Source organism: Labrus mixtus, chromosome 19 (genome assembly GCF_963584025.1).
Source record: "Labrus mixtus chromosome 19, fLabMix1.1, whole genome shotgun sequence".
Lineage (NCBI taxonomy): Eukaryota > Metazoa > Chordata > Actinopteri > Labriformes > Labridae > Labrus > Labrus mixtus.
Window position 1 is genome coordinate 20662525 of NC_083630.1, and position 24837 is coordinate 20687361.

Below are 24837 nucleotides of genomic sequence, written 5' to 3' on the forward strand. Positions count from 1 at the left end.
GATTGCTGCACATTACTTTGGACACTGAACGATGGTATTGGCAATTAAATCATGAGAAACAAAATAAGATTGTGGCATTATTTGGAGGGAGGAAGAAATCAATCAATCAATCAATCTTTATTTGTATAGCGCCAATTCACAACAGGTGTTATCTCGAGACACACTTACAAAAAGCAGGTAAAAGACCATACTCATTGTTATTTTACAAAGACCCAGCGTTAATCCATCATGAACACATTTTTGTAGAAGTTACAGTGGCAGAGGCAGAACTCTTGGGCAAATCCAGACTCATGACGAATTCAGCCGTCTACCCAAACTGTGCCGGGCTTGAAAAAGGGATATGGGGGAGATGGGATAAGATGTGTCATACAGTGGGAAAAGAAGTCTAGAAACTCCAGAGTATTTATTAAACTAAACATGAGTTGGCAGGTTAAGAAGAAAAAGAACCATACTTTATTTTACAAAAACAAACAATACTAGAGAGAGTGGTTCTAAGGGTAAAGATCAGTGTCCTAGTGATTTAACTTTCAGTGTTTCCCCTAGGTTTACAGCTTTGGGGGGGGGTGAGGGCAGACGGACGCCAACATGCGTGTTCATGCGTTACTTTTACTGACAGCTGTCCTGTTCTATCTGAAGGTATCCTTAAATGACTTCTTTCCCGGATTTCCGACTCTATCTAATATCATATCTCTACAATAAAGGCACAAAAAGCCCAAAAATAAATCTTAAAAAAAAAATAATAATAATAAATTAACTTGACCTTCAAGCGGAGGCGGGCCGCCCCCCCTAATATAATGGTAGGGGAAACACTGACTTTTAAATCATTTCAAGTTAGTATTTTTAGCCGTGCGTACTGGACATCTGAAATAGGAGATTCAACTTTAACTTCTGTCTGTGGAAGTTTTTTTTCCCCGTCAATTCTCCGTCTCAATTTTGCACGTACTGCGTTAGCGCTGAAATCGTGCTGGACAATCGGGTGAGCTGTAGTCGTACGTCATAAACGATTCAGACGTACAATATGAGCTGACACTTTTTTAACAATCGTACTGTGTTACATGCACATTTAGATGTGTATTAAAAACGTAACAAGTGTTTTTCATTGATCTTTGAGGAAGGGAGCCTTACGATTAGCAAACAGTCTGTGTAGCCTTAGGACCTGGTTATATATAGCACACAGCCTCAATACTGATGACCCAAATCACACACACACATACCACAGATAGTACAGCATACACCAGAGGCTGTGGCCGAATTTTAATCTGGGTCTTTGGGACAATGAAGCAAAGTTATGATGTGTGTATGTTGTGGTAATGACTTTGCTGTATATTAGTGCTGCATGTGAGTCATAATGTATGCAGGATTTCTGATATGCTTTTTTTGTGTGTGTGTATGCAGTCATTAGCACCCCATTAGCTGCGGCGAGTTCCTTATCGTTAACACCTTGTTCACACCTGAATAGTCTATTATGTTACTATACGCCTGGGGCCTCATTTATAAACACTGTGTTCACACAACACAGGCTTTAAAGACTTCTCTTTAAAGGTTTCATGAAAACAAACTTCACAGCAGAATGTGCACACTGCATAGGAAGGTCTGACAATTGAAACAAACGTGTGGGAGACTTTGTAGAATGATATATCCACAGTGGTAAACAACCTCCTCACAGTTTATTTCAGTTTTTAAAAGGAACACTCGTCTTAACGGGGTTTTTTTTATTAATAGTGTTTGGTTCCAAACGCTGGATTTAAATTAATAGTCTTTACGAGGAGTGTAAATCGGCGCTCCCAGAACAGCGTGGCCTATTTACCTGATTCTCCAATGCAGCTTCATACAACTGTCCACCGGAGCTGTGGCCCCCTTTTCCTCTGTGAAAGAACACTACAAGTTTAATCTCCACTTTAAGGAGGCAGGACACCAAAGGCGGGTTTTCTCTGGCGTCTCCAGAACAATTTGGTTTTGATTTCTTGCTGGCGTCGTTACAACACATTGACTCATTTTGAGCTCATTCTTTACCTTACATGCCTCACTGGCCACTCAAAACCTCATAATGGGGTTGCTTACGAGGCTTATTGTCGTGTGCAGCTTTTCCATAATTATGGTGAAGGGGAAATGCCTTCAGGTGAGCATTATCAGTGTGTGTGTGTGTGTGTGTATAGCTAGTGTGCACACTTTTCTCCATTCAATTGCAGCACCAATCACAGTTTAATGAATGAGGTTACAGAGGCTCATTCATTCCCATGAAGGCACATTTAGACAGCACATCAAGGCAACACCCGATCATGGTTCCTCTGGCAGCATCACTCAAAGTCATGGTGTTTAATTAGACTCAAACCCATCCCACATTAAAACCAGTAAACAGGACAGTATCCGCCCATTAGTGAAAATCCATCCTGAGCTCCTCATGCATTAATGTTGTCCTGCAGACACGACCTCCCTTGGCTTTTCAGACTGCTCAACACTCGCTCACTCATCAAATAGACTTTGGAGAACTTTGTTCCCAACATAATCTCTTCCACCACTTCAGCCCAGATGAACCCGCACTAGAGACCACATCATCCCCGTTCTTCATGACCTCCACTGGCTCCCCATCCCCCAGCGTATCAACTTCAGGCTCCTCATCATCACCTTCAAAGCCCTTCACAACCTGGCTCCCCCCTACCCCCTACCTGTCTCACCTCCTCCACCGACACACTCCCACCCGCACTCTCAGGTCTGCAGATGCAAACCTCCTGCCCAGGGCTTTCTCTGTTGCCGCTCCCACCCTCTGGAACTCACTCCCAAAAAACATCAGAGACTCCCCCACACTCACCTCCTTCAAGAAATCCCTCAAAACTCACCTCTTCAACATTGCCTACAACCACTAACCCCCCCCCCCCACATTACTTCTTCATTGTATTTTCCTCGTCGTTTTTTGTTTTGTTTTACGGTTTTATATTTTGTCAAAACGTCTTTGAGTTCTTAGAAAAGCGTTATAAAAAAACAATGTATTATTATTATTATTATTGTTATTACAAAGTATTTTAGAGAGGGACACACTTAATAAATGTAATTAGGAGTGTCCAACAAGATGGTAACATTTGCATCTTTTCATCATTTGATAGAATTTAGTTCTGTCAACTTTTTCCATTTTTTAGTTAGATGTACAAAAATGCAATTGGTTTGCTTTATTACGCGTATACAACTTCTTATGTACACCAATGAATCTAAAAACTGCTGCATTTGTGTGTTTGTGTGTGTGTGTGTGTGTGTGTGTGTGTGTGTATGTGCAGACACAGTATCAGTCTCTCTAACAATGCTCGTGTCCATCTCCTCTCTACATTATCTAATGCTGCAGAAACATTTGAAGATATACCGCTGTGTTATCTGTTCCCTCCAGGTCTCCCTTTGCTGCAGTGGCAGACTACTCAGTAACCCGAAATAATGTCATTCAGCTCTGCCTGGAGCTCACCACCATTGTACAGCAGGTGTGTGGAATTGTTTGTGTGCCTGTGTGTGTGTGTGTGTGTGTGTTTTGAAGGCTGTTAGCTTGTATTCTGCCACGGCTGTCATATCCCCCTAAGAACGGTGTGTGTGTGTTTGTGTGTGTGTGTGTGTGTGTGTGTGTGGGGGCGTGATGCAGCAGCCTCAGACTCTCTACATCCTTGAGCAAGTCTCAAATCTTTTGCTATTTATGTCTTTACAGGCTGTCTATTGTATGACTGATGTGTGTGTAAATAAAGATAAGTGTGTCTGTTTGCGTGGGCGTGTTTTTATCTGTGAGGGTTTAGACTTTTGCAGGGTGTAGGGTTCAGTAGTGTGAGGCCCAGAATGTATACAAGGCTGATGTGTGTGTGTGTGTGTGTGTGTGTGTGTGTGTGTTAGAGCTTCTGCACGACAGGATGTTCTGCTCGCGCTACATTAAATTCTGCCTCTCCCACAGGACTGTACGGTGTTTGAGACGGAGAACAAAATCCTTCATGTGGTGAGTCTTGATTCTTCGTCCAGCTGTCACTTATTTTGCGCTGTGCTGATGATTAGATCCCTGTGTTTTTAAGATCTCACATCTCACACCTTCAGTACTCGTACAACACTCCACAAACAACGAGACTCGAATCCCCTTCTGGATCTAATACTTTAATGAAGCTTAACTGCTCATCTTGTAGTATTTTCGGGACACTTTTGAGCAACACGTGTTTTGACTTTCTTGCCAAGAGTTACAGGAGAAGTCTGTCTGTTAAATACACAATAAAGCTACCAGCCAAATATTTGCTTAGCTTAGCATGAACAATGAACACAGGGGAAACAACTGGCTTGGATTTACTAAAAAAAAAAAAAAAAAACGCTCCAATAGCAGCAAAGTAAAGTTACTAAACTGAGTCTTGTTAATAACTGAAGCTGTTCGGATAACCACGGATAAACTCCACTTATCTGAAATATAAAATAAAAATGGAGTAGATAAAATGTATGGAAGAATGTCCTGCTCATGTAGTGTATTGAATAAAACACATTTCTATTTTAGTTATGTAAGAGGGGCTGGTAGTTGTGTTTTCTAACGGTGGAAAAGGCTAAGCTAACCGTTCCCCCTACTTCTTCTCTTTGTGCCATGCTTCTTTGCTCTCTGTCTTGAGGTTATGCTAAGCTAGGCTAATAGCTTCTTGTCTGTAGCTCAACTCTTACTGCTGTTTTCACACAACTTTGTCAGAATATAGAGAAAAGGAGAAGCTTCAAGTATTCTGACTTGGGAGTGTTAGCGTCACTGCTAACCTTAAAGCACCTAATCTAAACTGCCCAAGTTACTGTAGCCTTGTGTGGCCAACAAAATGTTGAAATGTTTTCACTTACTTACATCTGAAATGTATCTTAATTCAAAGTTATTCAGTAATAACAGTTGTTCTATCATGATGTAGGGTTGAAAGTATAAAACGTATAAAAAAGTGAAATGGCACAAAATGGAATTACTCCATTTAAGAACCCAAAAACTAAAAAGTGCTCACATTTGTTCTACAGCTTTCTGCTGATTGGTATTTATCCAAAGTTTGTCAAACCCTGACAGGGTTCCCACTCGTCCTGGAAAACCTGGAAAACAGTTGACTAATTGTCCAGTACTGGAAAACACCTGGAAAATCACGTGTTGTCCTGGAAAATTATTCCAACACTTCTCCTACAGGGTTGGACTTTTTTTTTTTTTACAGCCACACGTTAATAAAAGTAGCTGCGATCATCGCTGAAAATGTCCTGGAAAAGTCCTGGAAAATGATCTCTGGAAAAAAAGTGGGAACCCTGCCTGGTGTTTTGAATTGATCCGCTGCCACTAAGCATTTCAGTAATTGCTCTCAGGGAGCCATCTTTAATCATATTAGTTCTGCCCGAGCTCAACCTGCTACAATAGAGTCAGATAAAAAAAGGTAGATCTTACTTTTTAATCGACAGAAAGACCAATTGATCCCAAATCAGGTTAGATGGAAGCATATTCAGAAGAATGCATTTTAAAGATAGAGCAAAAACCCCCAAACATTCAGAAGATTCTTACGCTTTTGATTAACTGTTGAAGCAGCAGAAATCTTTACGTCTTCTTTACAAAGTTTCTTGAAAAAGTTTGGGAGGCACTACATCATGCTATCCATAAAATGTGTGTCAGCAGTTTTTTTTATTCTAACTGCTTTCATTCTGGGAAATGGTCCTTAAAAGTGACAGCATGTTGTCTCCTCATCCCTGCAGAAAAATATTGCTCTTCATTTATATTCAGTCTTTCAATGCTTTTGGCAGCACACATTAAAATCACCTCCATTATTTATTCACCGTGGATCAGATAAAAAAACATCGGAACAAAACATACAAATAGCTTTATTGTACTTTAAGCAAAGGAACAAGATGTGTTCTCTTCGGAAAGTTTACATGAAGTGACTCTTTAAAGTACCACAGGAAGCACAGATAATAAAAAAAAAATAAGGGGGGAATCTCTTTTTTAATTTTCTCGGTAGAGCAAAAGAAAATGACTCGAATAAAGAAACTGTAACATCCTCTGTGAAGGAGGGTGATCAGACACACAGTTAATTCAAAGCTTTGTGTATGATTACTCTTCTTCTCTTGTTTTTTCTTCTCCGCAGTGTAAGACTCTGTCGGAGGTGTGTGAGCACATCGTGTGTGTGTCATCAGACCCGCTGGTTTCTCAGTCAGCCCACCTGGAGCTGGTTCACCTCACCAACATCAAACCCTCTGAGGGCTTGGTAAGGACTCTGTGTGTGTGTGTGTGTGTGTGTGTGTGTGTGTGTGTGTGTGTGTGTGTGTGTGTGTGCAGGGTTTTATTCTAATGCATAACAGCAGGAATTTTAAGGAGATCTTTACCTGCTAGCGTTTGTACTTTATAGTATTTACTGTAAAACATGTTATTGTATCATCATAGCTTTATAAAGTAACACAGCAGTGGGCTACTGTAACATGGTCTTAGACCCAATAAGAGTAAGAGCATCGTTCCGTATGTTATTTCCGTCTGCTTAGATTGTTTCTCGTGCTTAAACCAAAGCATGCTGATACCTTTTTTTTTTTTATTGGTTGATACAGCTCGGACTACAAATGCAGCTCGGACTACAAACGCTAACACATCCCACGCTGAAAATCTAACCCCAGAGTTCAGATTCTACATTTCTGTATAAAATCTGTAAATAGACATGAATGCATCAAACACTTTATTGGATATCATCGTATCATTATGTGAAGTCATTCCACCTAATAGGAACTTAAGTTTTTTATACTTTACTTCTTTATTTTCCATTACAGTTATTGCAACACATTATTTCTAACCTCGGGTATTTATTCTTATCCTGCAAAGTTAGAAACTCTGAGTGCTGTGATGACAACTTGCAGGGTATGAAATACTCTATTCATTTGAATATAAGACATCACATTGCATTGGATGACTTGTAGTCGTGTTGGAAAGTTTTCCAGAGAAACTCTTAATCCGGAGTTAGTCGTTGTCCTTGAAGCCTCTTTTCTTATAACACCATTAGAGAAAAATCCAAACGCTACATTTGAGTTTCTTGTCAGTCAGACATTCAAAAATTAAACTTTCAGGGTTTGTTAAAAGTCAAAGTTATTATTATTTATTTTAACAGTTAACATGGCTTAACTCTCTATTTGAGCTCCTGATGAATCTGTCACGGGGCTAATTAAAAACTGGAAGAGACAAAAACCGTCATCATAAATGTATTTCCTTCAGGGTAATAAAATCAGAAACTGTTGAAGGTTAAACTGGATTTTAAAAAGCATCTTGTTTCTCACTCTTTTTATTACATAACCAGACTTTTTCCTTTCCTCACGTCATAATTACTCAAGTCCTACTCAGGCTGCTGTTTCAAGCCGCGTTATTTACGCCCCTGTGACCTTTCACCTTCAATCTGAATGTTGCAGAGGTGTAACGGGGGGACGAAGTGATCCCGCGTCTGTACCGTCTTCAGAGGTAGTAACAGAGGCGTTATAGAGGCGAGGCGAGCCCAGCGCTATGTGTGTGTGTGTGTGTGTGTGTGTGTGTGTGTGTGTGTGCGCATGTGACTGTGTTTTTATCTGGAGCGCCCCTTGAGCGCAATTTGAATTCACAGACTGGGCCACCAATATCTTCCGCCTTCTCGAAATCAATATGAATGTACAACGACATGATGACAGTTGAGGTTAGTTACAGCTGACTTAAAACTTCTGCTAGTTTATTGAAGGTGCTGCATAATAATGAACCATAGACTGTAAGACAAAGTGTTAGGCAGCTATTTCCATCAATCCTGGCAAGTTGCCATTGCTTCATTTCTGAACTAGTTCACAGGTGTGGAAGCAACTTGTCAATCCCAGATAGCCCCGCCCCTAAAGGATCCCTTGCTCACGCTGAATACTGAACCTCACAAAATCAGTTTTGCACAGTTTTGATGAGGGCTTGAAAACTTCTTATTTGGAACACAAGCTGATGAGGAAATGGTTTACAAAGGACCAAATCGTGAGCGGTATTATTGACTCTTTTATACAATCTGACTTCTTTTTACAACCAGTGCAGTGTCCCCCCTGCTGGCTGTAAGAAAGATCCTACATTAATCCAAAGTTACCATGGTAACCAACATAAACAAAGTGTGTTACAAGAAACCGTACACACAGAGAGCCGATCGTTAAAGAAGGTTGAGGCGCTTCCTCGTTGGTTTCACCTTGAAGCTCAAATGCAAAAGTCCATTTCTTTCAGACATTTTATGAATTAAATTTAAATGTAGGGATTGTAAGAAGCTGCTCGCATCTTCAACCTATACCAACACTTTGCATTTCAGACATATGACACTGTCAGATTTAGATGGGTTTCCGAAGACACTGCCGAGATCTGGAAATATCAGGATGATGATAAGCTCCACTGCTAATAAATCTCTTGTTACACCTTTAATTCATTTATTCATATTAGTGATGAGGAACACATTTAGGTAGAAGCTTCTGTTTTTTCTTTTCCAGCCAGCTGCGTGTTTGTGCGTTAAATGACAGGTGACGTCAGCTGCAGATGATTAATGTAACTTCAGTTCACTTCGTCTCCTCTCTGGCTCATGTGCAGCTGGTGTCTGTATTCAGCCGAAGATTGTTTTTGACCCTGAAGTCATTCTAAATGTCTCACAGTCAACTTTCATCTCGGCTTATAAACACTTTAATCTGCAAGACTTCTGAACTGAAACAGGACGTGAGTTGCTCATGAAATGCAGGCGGCTGCAGCTGTTGAATGAATGTGTCACATACAATAAATTAACTTTTCATATTTTCTCCTGCTCCACTGAGTTCTGGGTCGTGATCATTAATTAAGCAGCCAGTAGAAAGGGCTTTGTTTTTGGCTTATGAACCAACAACAGAGTTTGAGTTGTGTTTTCGATGACTTGAAGCTGCTGAAGGTAAATGTAATAAGATTTGATAAAGCGTATGGCAAGATTCAGATTTCAGGGATGGATGTAAGTCTGGATATTAAACTATAACTTACTAACCTAACTTACTTTATTAAGTAAATTTTTCCTCTTTTTTTTTTCCTCCAGGGAATGTACATCAAGTCAACGTACGACGGCCTCCATGTGATCACAGGAACCACTGAAGGGGTGAGATGCTTACGAGTCCCTTTACACACAGTGACATGGATCATTTAAATCAAATGGAGGTTGTTGTTTACATTTTACATCCCATTTAACTTTAAGTATATGCTGTTTAAGATAGAATGATTATTATTTGAACGCAAGTTTTTTCGCATCTTCATGAAACCAAAACAAACTGCTGTTTGGCGACACCTCCGCTAATCTGAAGCCTTCGCTCTCCTCCAGCGTCACACCTCCAACCCCTCTTATACATTTGAACGCATCATAATTAAACACCATTAAGCGCAAGTAGCAAATGATCCTTGGCTTGAGCTGCAATCACCTGTGTCCTGCATTGTTGGTGTTAGCATGCTGTAGTTAGCCCCTAGCTTCACATTAAACATAAATTGAGAGGGAACGACCGTGATCTAAAGACACTTACATGACATCCAAATAAGCAGTGAGTTTGTTATTTTTCTTTTCTCCGGTACTTGACTAAAACATCTTCATGCACAAGGCCGTCCCGTCCATGTAAACATGATGTAAAACTTTATTTTAGGCCAGAATAAAAAAAAAAGCACAGATATATGAACTCTGTTGAAATATCTGAGACCTTAAAACCACCCATTTATCTTTTCTTTACATTTTCAGGTGCTTGTTATGAAGAATATGTCTGCGCTTCTTTATCACTAGTGCACGGTGATGTATGCGTCGATACTGAATTTAAAGTCTAAGATAAGATAATCCTTTATTTATCCCACAACGGGGAAATTTACATTGTTACAGCAGCAAAGAGCAAAGATTGAAAACAGAAAGTGAACACAGTACAATTTCAATTAAAAAAAGAAAAATTAAGAATGTACAAAAAAAATAGATTTAAAAAAAATAAAAAATAGATTTAAAAAAATAAAAAATAGATTTAAAAAAATAAAAAATAGATCAGCTGAGCTGCAGTTTTGACAAAAATGTAGTCCGTAATATTCCGTGTAACACAGACACAGACAGGAATTATATATTATAAGGTAAAGGAAAACCTCTATCTGACATGGAGCAGAATAATCCATACAGATCTAGCAGAACGTTTTGGCTCTATAAACTACTTCCAACAAACACCAGTGAAGTGGATTTCTCACCCTGCCTGAGGCTTTAAAGGAATAAGACGAGCTCCTCTCTCAGCATATCTTTAAAACTCCAACGTTTGGATTCATAACAGCACATCAGATTCTATAGGGACGACCCTTGTGAGGCTTTCTCCCCTCTGTTGCATTACAGCGTGCTGAAGTACAGTTTGTTGGACAGCTGGCTCACACGGATCAATGAGCTCAGATCAATTCATACTCGTCTTGTTTTCTCTCTCTGTCTCTGTGCTGCGTCTCTGAAGTCTCCAGCTGACCGCTGTAAGAAGATCCACGCAGGGGATGAAGTCATTCAAGTCAATCACCAGACTGTGGTCAGTGTCTCCTAGTGTATTCATGTGTGTGTGTGTGTGTGTGTGTGTGTGTGTGTGTGTGTGTGTGTGTGTCCTTGAGTTTGCTCTTAGTGTTTATTTTTAGATTTTGTGTTCACGTGTGTTCATAATTCCTCTTGGAGTCATAAAGAGTAAATTAAACATCATAGCTGGATCAGTTAAATGTAATATTTAATGACCAGTGTGATCATGTTCTTCATCCTGTATGTCAACATTAATAACTTCAAGGAAGAATGTAAGACATTTCACTTGTAAAAATAGCAGAATTCCAGTATATCCTATCTCTGTAAATATCTCTGTGAGTCATGACTGTCTACAATGAGTGAGTCCTGTTGTCTGGGATGTATCTACATCGTGTTTACATGGACAGGACGGCCAGCCGGCTCCTCCCCTCGCGTATAAAAGCTGTTTAAGTGAGGGACTAGAGAAAAGAAGAGTGAAGAGGGGTTGGAGGTGTGTCGCTGTAGGAGAGCGGAGGATTCAGAATAGTGGAGGCGTGGCCTAACAGCAGTTTGTTTTGGTTTCATGCTGGTGCTCAAGGGCGACATCTACTGGATCAAAAAGTCAGACATTCTTCCTTTAATAATTTGTCATATAACTAAAATAGTGAATGTTAGTTTGTTTTCTCAAATGAACATAATATTTTACTACATTACTGCTTATTATTAGTGCAAGTCTTACAGCTCCTGCCTCCCTGATGTGGATTATTTCTTGGAAACGTCCTCGCCTCCGTGGGCGAGATCCTTTTTCATGACCTTTTAATGAAAGAATAACAACTTGTGCTTTTCTTAAATGATCATTAAAATACAATTATGTTTCTAGAGTGACCGTGTTAGCTTCTTTTCTCCATATGTTTTTAACAAAGAATACATTCAAAGATCTTAGCATTTCAGTCAGCTCTACTGAGCACTCTTTCAGCTCAGTGTCTTTGTATTTACATCAAACGTTTTATACTTTTAATCCACAGTGTAAAGCCACTTAAGTCCAAAACAAAAAGAAGCTGAACATTTTAGACTTTACATTTTTGAATCAGCGTGATAGCTTCTGAACATTGTGGAGATTTTAGCCTCTAAGTGGCCAGACATCTTTTCTCAGGGGGTGGTGGAGACCAAAACAGAGCTTACAGAGAGAACTTAAAAATATTAAAAATATCCTTAAAAAGTGATGATGATATTTGTCTAAAGCTTGATTTGCTGCATCAAAGTGGCAACATATACCAAGAAGTCCTTGTACTATAAGACTCTGGAGTTAAAGCTCCATTGATCCGTCTTGAATGTTGTTGGAAAGCCGACCCCGGTGTTTACACCAGAGCTGCAGATCGTGCCTTCACTTCTACAAGGTGCTAATGCAGGCAGCAGGCGTTCAATTAGAGAAATCAGATCCACCAACCTTGTCTGCACCTCCCTCGTGCATCATGATCAGATCTCAGGTCAATAATGAATTGTGTTTGCCTTAATTATAAAGTTTGTCCCTTGAAGTCACAGGCAACGAAGAGGACTTCAAGAACAGAACTTTATTTTATGTTTTTTGTGCTGGTTGGTCTGGTGGAAACAGAGGCTCTAAACACAGAAATATTTATGATAAGATGCATTTGTTTTCAAATTGAGGGCAGGTTACATCACATGAAAGCTTCTATAGATAGACTCACCACCTCCACACCCACTTGCCTTGCACAGAAGGCTCAACAAGCGAGAGCCAATCACGACTTGGACCGTATTCAAACTGCACGCAGAATATAAAGGCTGTGATTGTGCGGCTCATTTCATCCAAACATGAAAGCATCATCTTTGACCTCGTGTCCTCTCCCGTCTACAGGTGGGCTGGCAGTTGCGCAACCTGGTCGGCTCGCTGCGGGCCGATAAAGGCGTCGTGTCCCTGACCCTGAAGAAGCGTCCACAGAGCACGCTCAGCTCCGCCCCTGCGCTGCTGAAGAACATGCGCTGGAAACCCCTCGCACTGCAGGTGGGACCGGCTCTACCTTTTTTTTTTTTTTTTTTTTTAATAGACTTTATTAAAGCACTGCACTGGCCCACATAATTCCCCACGGAGTTCCCCGCTCTCCCTTTACGGCTGCAGCCAAAGCGTGTAATTAGGTCAGGGTACTGTGGCTCAGCGGGGCTTTTTTTTTGGTTTGCCAGCTGAAACACAGCGGATTGAATTGGACAGGGGAAATTGATGACACCCTTCACCCACACTCCCAGTACTACAACAATTATGAAATGTATCGCACTAATTAGCCCTGATTATCTGCACAAACAGCAGGGAACACAGAGGGAAAGTGTTCCTCTCTGCCCCCGCCGTCCCTGCTGTTGTTTCTCTTTTAGGAGAGTGTGTTATACACTGCACAGTGGATTTTAATACACTTTGAATTTAATGTGTTTCTTGGAATCTTCAAATTATTGATTTTACTTGAACATCTTTTTCACGCGCCCCAGGCAAAACAAAAAGGTCTTAATGTATTCACGTTAGAAAGGCTTGTATCTGTTTTCGTAAATGACTTCTTCAAATGCTGACAGGTGTCAAATTAAAGGAAAAGAGAAATCCTTGAAGCCCACAGGAAGGGGGTCTGTTGTGCTTTCAGGGAGCATTTAGTTTCCATGCTTCAGGTCACTTGTCCCCTCAGAGGGAAGGGTTAGTACAAATCAATACAAAGTTATTTTGAACCGTCACCTTTTATCCTGCGATAGAACATTTCCATCCTAATGAGGATCCCCCAGGATGATAATGTCCCTCCTTCTAAAGGGCCTGACGGGTTAATGACTGGTTTGATGAGAATGAAAATGAAAATGATTTGAATTATGTGCTGTGGCCTTTCAAGTCACCAGATGTCACCCCAGTTGAACACCTTCAGGCGATTTTTGGACTGAAATGTCAGACAGCGTTCTCCGCCTTCATCATCCAGCTGAACATTGGAATATGGTTCGGAACAATCACATTTATAAAAGCAGAAGAGTCCAGAGAACCTGTAGAATCAGGGTGCATTGAAGAGAGATTATTAGGGCTTTCACACTTGCAGAAAACTCCTGAAAAATGCAAAGAGTAGAATTCACCGGGGGTTTCTCCTGCCAGACCCCTAGTTTTTTTTTCCGCAGCAAGTCTGAGTGGGCTGATGTGAGAACGCAGCAGGATATTATCCGGATAATTCACCTCGAACCAGTAGGAGGGGGGGGAGTGACGTATATATACTGTGACTACAGTCAGTGCATTGACTGTCTACCTGCGGCCGCTACGATCTCATGTTGTCATTCGGTTGACCTATATGTAGCGTTGATATAAAGGCAAATATTCTCATTATAGCATCGTACAGCGGACTCTGTTGCTTCACCCGCTACTTCTGTGTAGTTTTTTTAACGTCATGTCCCCCCCTTCTGTCTATTTTCAGGACTGTCTATGTGAAAACGGCTATTATGCCTTTCTTACGTTTCAACTAAACTTTTTGTCGTGTTTTCCTTTAATTTGTCCCCTGTCTTTAGCTAAAACCAAAATTTTAGCAAAGATATGGTCTGGTTGGATGTTTGAGGTAAAGAGAGCTTTGAATTCCTTGACAATAACTTGAAATAACCCTGAACAGTTCTTCGGTTGGATTGGAATGTGTCCTCAAACCACCTCCTCAAGTGGTTTCAGTTTTCTTGAATTTCACAATCAAGTGTGAAATGTTGAAATTCAAAGGCCAAGAAAAGTTCACCTGTCCTCACCGTATCCACTTTTCTTTCTTCAGCCGACCAGAAGCCCTGGCAGCAGCTCGGCCACACCCTCAGGCACACCCACCAAGAACTCCGCCCTGCAGGACCTCCACATCCCCCCTCCCCCTGCTGAGCCGTACACACCCAGGTACCTTTTCTTCCTTTGTGTATTTGAAAAGATTTTTTTTTTAAATCCAACGATTAAAAGTGACAAATAAAGATCTGCTTTTGCTGTTGCCATAGAGATGAGACAGGACCAATGTCCGCAGACGACGCCTCGCGTAACCACGGTGGCATCAGCATCGCCAAGCGCTCTGAGTCACCAAACTCCTTCCTGGATCAAGAGTCTCGGCGGCGAGAAGACGAGGAGCCCGTGTACTGCACCACGCCAACTTATGGTACGCTCTTGTGATGAAAGAGTTTTTTGTGTTCCCGACGTAGAGGAGGGAGGGAGTTCAATCTCATTCTGCTGGATTGAACCACTTCAAACACAATCACGAGTCCACCTGCCAACCTCAGTCGGGTGTGAAAAAGTTTGGGAGAGAGATGAAGCTCTGAGAACAAACTTTGAGAGAGCCTAAAAAACAACACCTTTGTAATTCAACTTATCTCTATTGATCACTTTATCCTCTTTCAGCTCAGAGCTTTGTTGTTAGTACCACACATTATTTGCTCCACTCTCTTAATTAGTTGATATATCTGAATTAGCCACAGCAGAAAACAATCTCCAGCAACAAAGTTATACATTTTCACTTTCCACTTATGACTCAGCACCGAGGCACCAAGAGCATCGGGGAGAATTTATCTTCTGAATTCTAATTAATCCCGACAACCTGAGGAGGTAAATGGTACGTTTTCTTTTAAAGAGACGGCGCTCTGAAAATTGGAGTCCATGAATAAAAACTTTACGAGAACCTAAATGTCAAATATCAGAATATTAAAAAGCATGTTCAGTAAATGAAAAGATCCTTAATTGCAATTTAAGAAATGGAAACATGATGGTGTTGTGGTCACGGCTAACTAATGCTGCGCCAAAGTTAGAAAAAAAAAACCAGCATTTAAGAATGCAGCTTTGAAATGCTGTGAAATCCAGATACTTGTAAAGGCAGCTGCATCTATTAGTCTTGAATTTTCAAGGAGGGTGTAGCTGTATTGTTGTACTCATGCTGCCATTGAACTCATGAACCATTTTAAAAACAATCATGAGGATTTCACCTGCCAATCAGAGGGAGTAAATAAAATTGTTTCGGAGAGAGAGGGAGTGCTGAAAATTTAAGAAAATAAATAAAATGTTGAAAACATCCAAAATATGAAATATCAGAATAACAAAGGAGAATATGAAGTTTTATAAATGTGTGTGTGTGTTTGTAGGCAGGCTGAGGCCCATCTCCATGCCAGTAGAGTGTAGCTGGGTGGGCGACTACGAAGATCCAGCCAAGCTTAACAGAGAGAGCCGCAGAGGTGAGTGGCGGCGTGTGGAGCGCATATGTGTGTGTGTGTGAGTGTGTGCACCTCCTGAAGAGCCCGTTAGATCCAGCTAAATGTTCCCGTCTCTCTGAATTACCCAGAGATCAGTGTGTGTGTGCAGATCAATTCACCTCCATCCCTTCCCCTAATTCTCTCTCTGATTAGCATCACAGAGAAATGAAATAAGAGGGGATGAGAAGAGAAGGGGGGGGGGAGACAGTTGGTACAAAGGTGGAGAAAATGAAAGGCAGCGGCGATGAAGAGAGAGAGAGAGAGAGAGAGAGAATAAAAAGAGAGGAACAGAGGAGGAGGGAGAAAAGGAGGGATGAGAGGAGGCAGAAACAAGAAGAAAAAAAAGACTATTCTCCCTGACCTCCACCTGAATCACTCACGCAGTTGCCATGGAGACGCTGACAGCAGCTCTTCTCAGTGTCTCATTTTCCTCCGGCCGCTGCCTAGCAACCGCGGGAGGACAGGGTGGAGAGAGGTAGTGAGAAGAGGTGAGTTTTTCCTCCCCGGTAGGAGAGCAAGTTGGTTGAAAAGGATGGAGGAGAGTCGCAGAGTGTGTGAACCTGAGAAATATTCCACAAACACTCCGTCATACCGATGTTTTAACAGACAGCGCTGTGTTTTTAAGACTACATTTTGGGCCATTATCGTCTTTATGTGACTGTAGTGAAGAGGCAGGTGATGAAAAAAGAAAGAGAGAGGTAAAGAACACTTGCTCGATAGAACTAAAAGGTTGATGTTTTTCTTGGCATGCAATGTTACCACTCAGCTGCTCAGGCACTCCACATACATTACAATAATAATTATGTTTAATATTTGTCAGTAGTGTCCACCATAGATCTAACTTCCCACATTTTTTGCAAAAACTACAACATTTAACGCTCAAACTGTCAACATTTAGTGCTTGTACGAGCAGCAAAACCTCTAAAACCTCTGTTAATGTTCAATTCAACATCTGTACAGACAAACAAATTCCATTTAAATTCCATAGCAGCGCTGTAACAAAGCTCCATCATTACTCCACCTTTGTACGTTAGTATTGAACCTCATTATGGAGTCATAGCCGTGTCCCAGTGTGTGATTTTGCACAGCTTTGAGATATTACAGAAGGGCACAAGGCATGACATGTAAACAAACAGCACAAGCATCATACACACACACACACACACACACACACATTGCTGTTCCATCTTGCAGACTCCAATCAAGTGATGCTGTTTTGTTGCTCCTTCTTGATGCCAGCTTAGCAGCAGAACAACACTATCTGGCATTTACATTGATGCTGAGGCGAAACAGTAGCGTAACAGTCCCATCTCGACCGGTCAGTGTATTTTGGCAGTGACTTATTGCTTTTAGTTAGCTAACAATTAGCACAAGTTTGCATTCATTTTAACAGTCAGTTTATCTAAAACCCCTCATTCAACATTAGGCCTAGACATCAAAATAATTTCCCTTTCTGCCAAAAGTTGAACATTAACTGCTTTTTAAACATTGCTGTATATATATAAACAACACAACTTCAGAAGGTCAACACTTTTTTATTTATTTTATTTTTTATATTCAGGTCTAATTACAGATCTCAACTGTTTATAGGTTCTTGTTTAAATTGCACATATATTTTTATCCCTGTGCGGGTTATGTACATTTCTTGTATAAGTCTATTTTTAATTGCACAGTTTAAGTTTGATTCATCTAGAGGTATTCTTTAAATCTTTTTTCAGGTTAATATATATGTATGGGAGGGGGGGCGGTTTTGTGGTTCCATTTGTAACAAATGTTTCATGTCATGTACGTCTTTGTAACCTGCTACTGGATGCTTTGAATTTCCCTGGGGATCAATAAAGTATCTATCTATCTATCTATCTAACTGTGACGGTGTTTAATGTGCTCTGTAAGTGAAGAAAACAAAACAAGACATGGAAAACTGTGAAAAGATTATTTTCACTTTAACTTTTTTAAGTTTTAGTTTAATAAATATCAGTTTTTAAACCAGTTTTCAGTAAACTAAGATACCAGCTGGGACTTGATAAATAATAAAATATTTAAAATACAGGATAAACCCCTCAAGTTTGTGTAGATAGAATCAGAGGGATGAGTTGAATTGGCTCTGAAGCTCCAGGTAAATGTTTGTCTGTTGCATCAGAATGTGTAGCGTTTGATTAATGTGCGCCGTTGTCATGTTACGGTTACAGAATCGACGCTGATGCGATACGTTGGATTGTCCAGCATGGACGAGAGGCCGGGCTCTGACGACTACTCCTCCCACACAGCTCGTCCCGGCAAACGGTCCAATGACACGGCCAAACGAGCCAAGAGGCGGAGCCACCACAGCCAAAGCCCCTCCCACTACATGCTTCAGGCCAATCAGAGAGACTCTCCTCCAAGAGAACCCGCCACCATTTATCATGTAAGTCACTTATTTTGTCTGAAGACTTTTGAATAGTCTTCTCTTTAATGCTGGTGAATAGAGGTGAATAGAGTAGAGAGAGAGAGTGGGTAATGGCGTGCGGTGGAGGAGTCACAGGCCAGACTCGAACCCAGGCCTTGGAGGACTGTAGCCTCCGTACATGGGGTGTGACCTAACCACTAGACTGTCTGCGCCCCACCCAATAGTTTTAAACCTACTTTTTTAGTAATTTAAATCATCTCAAAGGATCAGATTTAAAATCTACAGTATTGTTCTCTTTGGCGACACCTGTGGCCATAAACTGTAATTACAGGTATATATTAGGTCTCACTCACTTGCTGACAGTTTTTAACTTTGTTTCTGGTTTTGATGTGTAATCATCTGTAGGGTCTTCTTCGGTCTTATATTTGATTACTTGGCTGTGCTATCATTTACCCCCACAGAAACATGACAGCACTCAAAACACAGACCCAGGTCTATGTCACCGTATATAGCCAAAGAAAGGAATTAATTAATCTGAAATGATTCTATACTAGAACCTTAGAGACTGGAAGCAGGCAGTCTGACTGTAAATCACAACTAAGGTTTAAACAAATAAGATAAAGACCTCTGTGTTTATGTTCTTTGGAAGTTCTGCAATGTTTCTTTTTTTTTACATTTGCTCAAAGCCGAAGGCATTATGCTAAGCTAAGCTAACAACTGCATCCTGTTACTTCATATTTACAATAAAATCCTGAGAATTTGATTTGATTTGATTTCTTTATTTCGAACATTTTAAAAACAAAAAACTAACAAAGATGTAATTAAAAATATGTAGAAAACAAATAAAATAAATACACAACAAAAGAAAGAAAAATTCAACGTCCTTCATTCGCTCTTATTTGCCCGAAAAAGGAGGAGGAAGAAGTTATACATGTCATTTTTAGTAGTGTTTACCTCCTTATTGTAGCTGTCAGGGTTTCGGTTTCCAATCTGTCCTTTCTCTCTTCGGCTTTAACTGGATGAAAAAAAAAATAATCTTAAAAAGAGTTCTTATCCAAAACATCACAGGCACTGAGCACATTTCATGATTGACAGGTGAAGTGCAGAGGGAAAAAAAAACGGTGCAACAGAACGCTAAAAAAAAAAGGAGCGCCAGCATTCTGAAAAGTGTAAAACACAGTTCAGTCCACCTTGAGTTGCAGGTGGTAGCTGCTAGATTACATGATGTGGTTGCATAATGTTGATCAAACAATATTATGAAACAGTCTTTCTGTCTTCTCCGTCGCCTCTTCACAGTAAAACAAGTGAAATGAGGCGACAGTCTTTGCCCCCTCTCCAGTGTTTTTAAAGAAAATAAGGGAAACGTTTGAGCTTTTACCCCCAGATGAAAATGTCTCCGTGGTGAAGTGTGATCTGAGGGACTGCTGACTCGTTATTACCCCGCTGTCACTTCCATGACATCGGCCTGCACCGCCTGTCCGTCTGAGCTCACGTCCAGGCAGTTTGTTTGGCCGGCGGTGACCTTATACGTCCTGACAGCTTCTCTTTGGAAAATGAAATGAGTTTGCATGCGTGTGTGCGGTGAGTGTGTGTTTGCAGTGCGCGCTGGCTGCTGCGTCGGCAGATGGCGTGTCAGTGTGGGTGTGGGCGTGTCATCGCGGGGGATGTGAGTGGCCAGAGCTCCAGGCCGTGACACGTGTAATATCGTGACATCAGAGCTGGTGTGTCGCCCCGACTGACCCGTCCAGAGCGGTCGAGTCACAGCTGTGTCGGATAGGGTTGAATGTTTCAGATCAGAGGGTTTTGCTCCAGGCAAAGATGCTGCATGAGGCCAAAGAGACAAGTGTGTCAAAATACCTTCTTCTCTGTGTCGTAATGACGTCAAACACTCTTCACATGTTTGTGTTGAGAAGAGCACGACTGACATGGGATAGATTCAAGATTCAAGATTCAAGATTCAAGATTTTTATTTGTCACATGCTCATACAGATGTGCAGTGAAATGTAAGGACTGTTCCGCAAGGCCATGCAATAAACACTCAAATTACTAATACACATATATACAGTAAAATAGAAATATAATGTAAAAAATGTAGAGTAATGTAAACAGTGTAAAGTGTCAGTGTGTAAAGTGTCCAGGGTCCAGTACAATAGAATATAATGTAAAAAATAAAAAAATAATTATTTGAATGTACAAAATATTAAATATAGAGTAATGTAAACAGTGTAAAGTGTCCAGGGTGTCAAAGTGCAATGTGCAGATACAGATGTTATAGGATAAATATATGTATATATTTATGTCTCTGTAGTTAAGTGTGATCTGATTGATAAATAAATATATATATATATATTTATGTGCACAATTGTCACTTTTTGAAGTGACTTTAGAACATTTTGTAGCTCTTTCCAGAGGTGTGGACTCGAGTCACATGACTTGGAGTCAGTCACACTGTACTGTTATTTTATTTTAAGAAGTAGGCTAAAGAAAATCATATAAGCAATCATGATTTGTGTAACTGCAACAAATTATTACTCTGTTAAAATGGCATTTAATTTGGTGAAGAGAGCTAATGACTTGTTTAGGACTTGAAATTCAAAGGTTAGGACTTGTGACTCGACTTGGGACTTGCCTGACTTTACTTGTGACTTGAGACTTGAGACCAAAGACTTGAGACCAAAGACTTGAGACTTACTTGTGACTTGCAAAGCAATGACTTTGTCCCACCTCTGGCTCTTTCTGTCCTTATTTGTTGAAGTGTTTACTGATATATAATTTTCTTACTAAATAGAGAAAATCTCATCTGCAGATTAACGACAATGCAGCAAATGGATTGAATTTTTTTTTTTAAATAAAGCTTCTCCTGTGTGCATTCAGAGTACATTTTCCAAAAGTAGTATTTTGCAAAGAGAATCAGGATGCTCCGTCCCTAAACAAATAACGTCTTGTTTGCAGAATATTGGACATTATTACGCTTTGTGAACCACTTACAATGTCAGCCGCCGTCAGTCCGCTGAGCCGTGGCGCTCTGCTACGAGGGATGTTCCTAGTGACGAGCTTCACTGTCGAGCTTGTTTTGAAGTGAAGAAAACACTCAGAAAACAGTCAACATTCAAAAAAAAATTTTTTTTATGGAAAGTCACGGTGCAAATAGGTAAAAGCAGGTTCTTGCTGTACTTACAGTCTCAGACCTTGAAAACTTCTTCCTTCGAATGTTTGTCCTTCATGTTCTGCTTACTGAAATTTCTGCCCGATCCCAGAGGCCCTCGAGCTCTATTTCCTCCTTTACCTCCGTCACCTGGGTGTTCTGTTGTGCCCCCATCCCTCCCTCCCTCTCTCCCCCTGTCTCTTTGGTCTATGTTTAGAGGTGTGAGAGGTGCTGAAGTCCTCCATGAGGTCGACTTTTCCACCCACACACGCGTGTTTATGTGTGTGTGTGCGTGTGAAAAAATGAGATAATGAGAGAAGGACAGTTTCCCTCTTTTATCTGCGCGCCTTCTGTGTGCCTCCTTTCCTCCGCTCCCTAAGATCTGTCATCTCCTATATCCCAGGATTCTTTGCAGCAAACAAAGGCCACTGATTCATCCTGACAGCCTGCTCTCCCTCCCTCTTCTTCTACATCCTCTTCTTCTTTCCATCCTGCTCTCAGACATACCAGCAGTCCTCCTCCTCCCTGCAGTCAAAGACCAGGAAGAAAAATAAAGGTAAGCAGAGACGCCACCTGTTCCGTTTCCTTTTTTTTTTTACACCGCGAGTGAAGCGGGAGCCGCCGTCACAGTCCAACACTCACCGGTTGTGGTCACTCCCTCATTCTCTCTCTGAGGGACTCAGAGCTAATGGACGTTAAACAGAAGAGTGAGAACAGCTGCTGCTCGACTTTAACTAATTATCTTTTCATACTTTATTTCACAGGTCTGTGACTCTCTAGTAATTTCCTAAAAAGTTTGGTTATAATTAAACATAACATGAAGACACAAGGCAAGACTATAATGTGTTAAATTCTGTTTACAAGCTCTACATTTATAATAACAGAAACATTTCAAATGAGCCAAATAAATCTCCATGTTAGTACTTTCTATTTATGGAAACTCGTTTTTCCATTCTTGTGTATTGCCAAATATAGAGATGATTTCCGCTTCAAAAAATACCTCAGTAACTTGAGTCTGATGTGATTTTTCCACATTAAATTTGTGCAGATAGTGTTTTTTTTTTTTTGCCCAGTTCAGAGAGAAGTAAACTTTATATTCTGGGTGTAATTTAGATTCCAAGTTTCCACATCATACTTGAGTGATGGTTTCATGAAACTATCTTCATTTCTGTCTTCAATTATTTTCGTTCACGTCGTGCACTCAGATCTAAAAGAAGCAGAGAGAAACTCTGAAGAGCCGTCATGTGTCAAACTTTATTCTGCAGGGGAGCTCAAACAGAAAAATGAAGGTGGGGGGTCCAGTTTAATGATCTTCCTGAAGACCCAAAAAAAACAAAACATTTCAAATATCTTTGACCACACAAGTTGTGGGATTGATTTCATAGAAGAAGTCAAATTATAATTTTAATGTGGTTGTGGCTCAGTTGGTAGAGTTGGTCGTCTCCTAACTGGAAGGTCGAGGGTTCGATTCCCTGCTCCTGCAGCAACATGTCTGATGTGTTCTTGTGCAAGACGCTTAAGTAGCTCCTGCATTTACCATTTTCCATATTCTGCTTCAACAGAATCATTACATAACATTCTTCATGTGTTTTTTTTCTTCCATCCGAGCAGAAAGTGCTGCATCAGCATTTTAAAAGCTCATTATTTCAGACTGGTCAGGAGTGGACTGCAGGCGAGGCAGCTTTGCATCTGTTCCTTATATACTGTACATGTAGTCTAGATAATTACATATAAAAACACTGACTCAGCATTTCTTTGGTCAGAGGGGCATTACAGTAAAGATGAAAACTAGCAGTGTTTGGATGTCTATGCAAAGCATTAAATATGTATAGTATAGGTATGTAGTATACTGTGGGAGCTTTTGAAAACTTTTTAAAGGATGTCTTATGCCTTTAATAAAATATCATATTTTATCCAGATACTGCCTCCCCTTGTTTTGCTGACTTGACTCCTTAATAGTCCTCTCTTTTACTCCTTGCTATCACTTTCTTTGCCTCTTTGACCAAATGTAATTTTTTTCTCTTTCACCACACTAACGAGGATCAACATGTTGGAAGTGATTTTGTGTTTTTTTTCACTTGCTCCACCATCTGCCATCGTGAGAAGCTCTGAAAAGCTTTAGCTCCATCTGCGCCTTCATTTTTTTTTTTTTTAGGCGGGACGACGGCTTTGTTTGTTTGTTTGTTTACAGCCATGAAGCCCGAGTTTGAAAATGACTGTGATAACATTGATTCTTTACATGCACCAAGCAAGACTCTGATAAAAGATTAAATAAAATATAAGTCACTGCTTTTGTGTAAGGCTTCATTTCCTCAAAGATTAAAATCCCTCCCAAAGCCAAAACTCTATTGGCTGAATATATCAGAGTCCTGCTGCAAAGGGAAAAAACAGAAGATTTTCAGCATGTACCGTTTCCTTTAGATCAGCACACAATACTTGTTAATTAAATGCAGAGTATCAGTAGACTTCAAACCTCTCCATGCAGCATTCAAGAGCTTTTTTTGTTTCCTTTTTGTCTTTCAGTCAAAGAAAGTTGTTTCGTTTGGAGATACACCGTACGCTGCACTTTCTGAATCCACAGAATGAAATTGAATATTGAATAACTTTCCTCTTTAAAGTCCTGAGACTTTTGATGCAGTCAATAAAAGTTTCTCGGCGGGGCCTGAGCTCGGAGCCAAGTTTCTCGGGTAATCTCTAATGAGGAGACTGCTGCTGTGAAAATATTAAATGGCTTTTATGCCAAAAAGGAAAAAAAAAAATACCATTTTTATTAAACACCTCTTCCCGTACTGCAGTGGGGTAATCGAATTTAGAGATTGAACTCCCGCCAAGGATTATTGGAACATAAAGCATTATGGGAATGTTTTTTTTCCCCACACACCAACAGGAGGGTTTCCAAGCGATGGCCTGGGGTGGCTTCCCCTCCCTCCCACTTCCCTGAGATCCTGTGGGCCCACAATCCAAACTATTATTGTCTATCAGCCAAGTCAGAGGCAGGGCTTGTGTTCAAATCAATTCTTGTGCTGTGTTGCAGCCAAGCGGCATTCTTCAGTTTTGAAAAATAAAGCCAGTGGGGAAGTGAAAATAAACTGCAGTTCCTTTAGTGTCCACTTGAGGCTTCCTGTGAGAGCCAAGGAATTCCTTTTAGGTCCAATGTTAAAATTTCCATTTTTACTTAAGATAAAAAAACATGTTTTCAGTCTGCTACAAAAGAGCTTTGTTCTTTTTATACACTAAGACTGTGGAAAAGTCAGGCTGAGATAACATTTCCAATATGGCAAACGCCATTGATGGGCTTCAAAATGTCAATTCAGAAACCAATGGGTGACGTTGAGGTGACTGTGTCCATTTTGTATACAGTCTGAGGTTGCAACAGGCTGCGTTGCATAGCTTTTGTGACATTTCAATACAGCACATTTTCTTTATCGTACTTTACTGTGACGTGCAAAGATGGATCTTTTTGTCGTCCTCAGAGAATGCATGACTGATTTGTTCTTTGCCCCTCGCTGTGAACTGTAAATACTTCATCTGCATGATACCTAAATGTAAGAAATTAATGAATACAAGGTTTAGCAGAGTCAGAAATGGTATATTCATGCTTTTTGGACATGTATTTATGTGCACATGTC

At 40.5% G+C, this 24837-nt stretch overlaps 1 protein-coding gene across 1 annotated transcript in view; it reads left to right on the forward strand.

Moving 5' to 3' along the window:
- Positions 1-24837, forward strand: part of cnksr2a (connector enhancer of kinase suppressor of Ras 2a) — a 55063-nt gene that overhangs the window by 20482 nt on the left and 9744 nt on the right. Inside the window, exons 4-14 of the mRNA XM_061064766.1 lie at positions 3377-3464; positions 3920-3961; positions 6087-6206; positions 9015-9074; positions 10429-10497; positions 12331-12477; positions 14234-14346; positions 14442-14596; positions 15570-15659; positions 17867-18081; positions 21710-21764. Coding sequence (XP_060920749.1) covers positions 3377-3464; positions 3920-3961; positions 6087-6206; positions 9015-9074; positions 10429-10497; positions 12331-12477; positions 14234-14346; positions 14442-14596; positions 15570-15659; positions 17867-18081; positions 21710-21764 — 1154 coding nt within the window. The remainder of the gene's footprint in view (positions 1-3376; positions 3465-3919; positions 3962-6086; positions 6207-9014; positions 9075-10428; positions 10498-12330; positions 12478-14233; positions 14347-14441; positions 14597-15569; positions 15660-17866; positions 18082-21709; positions 21765-24837) is intronic.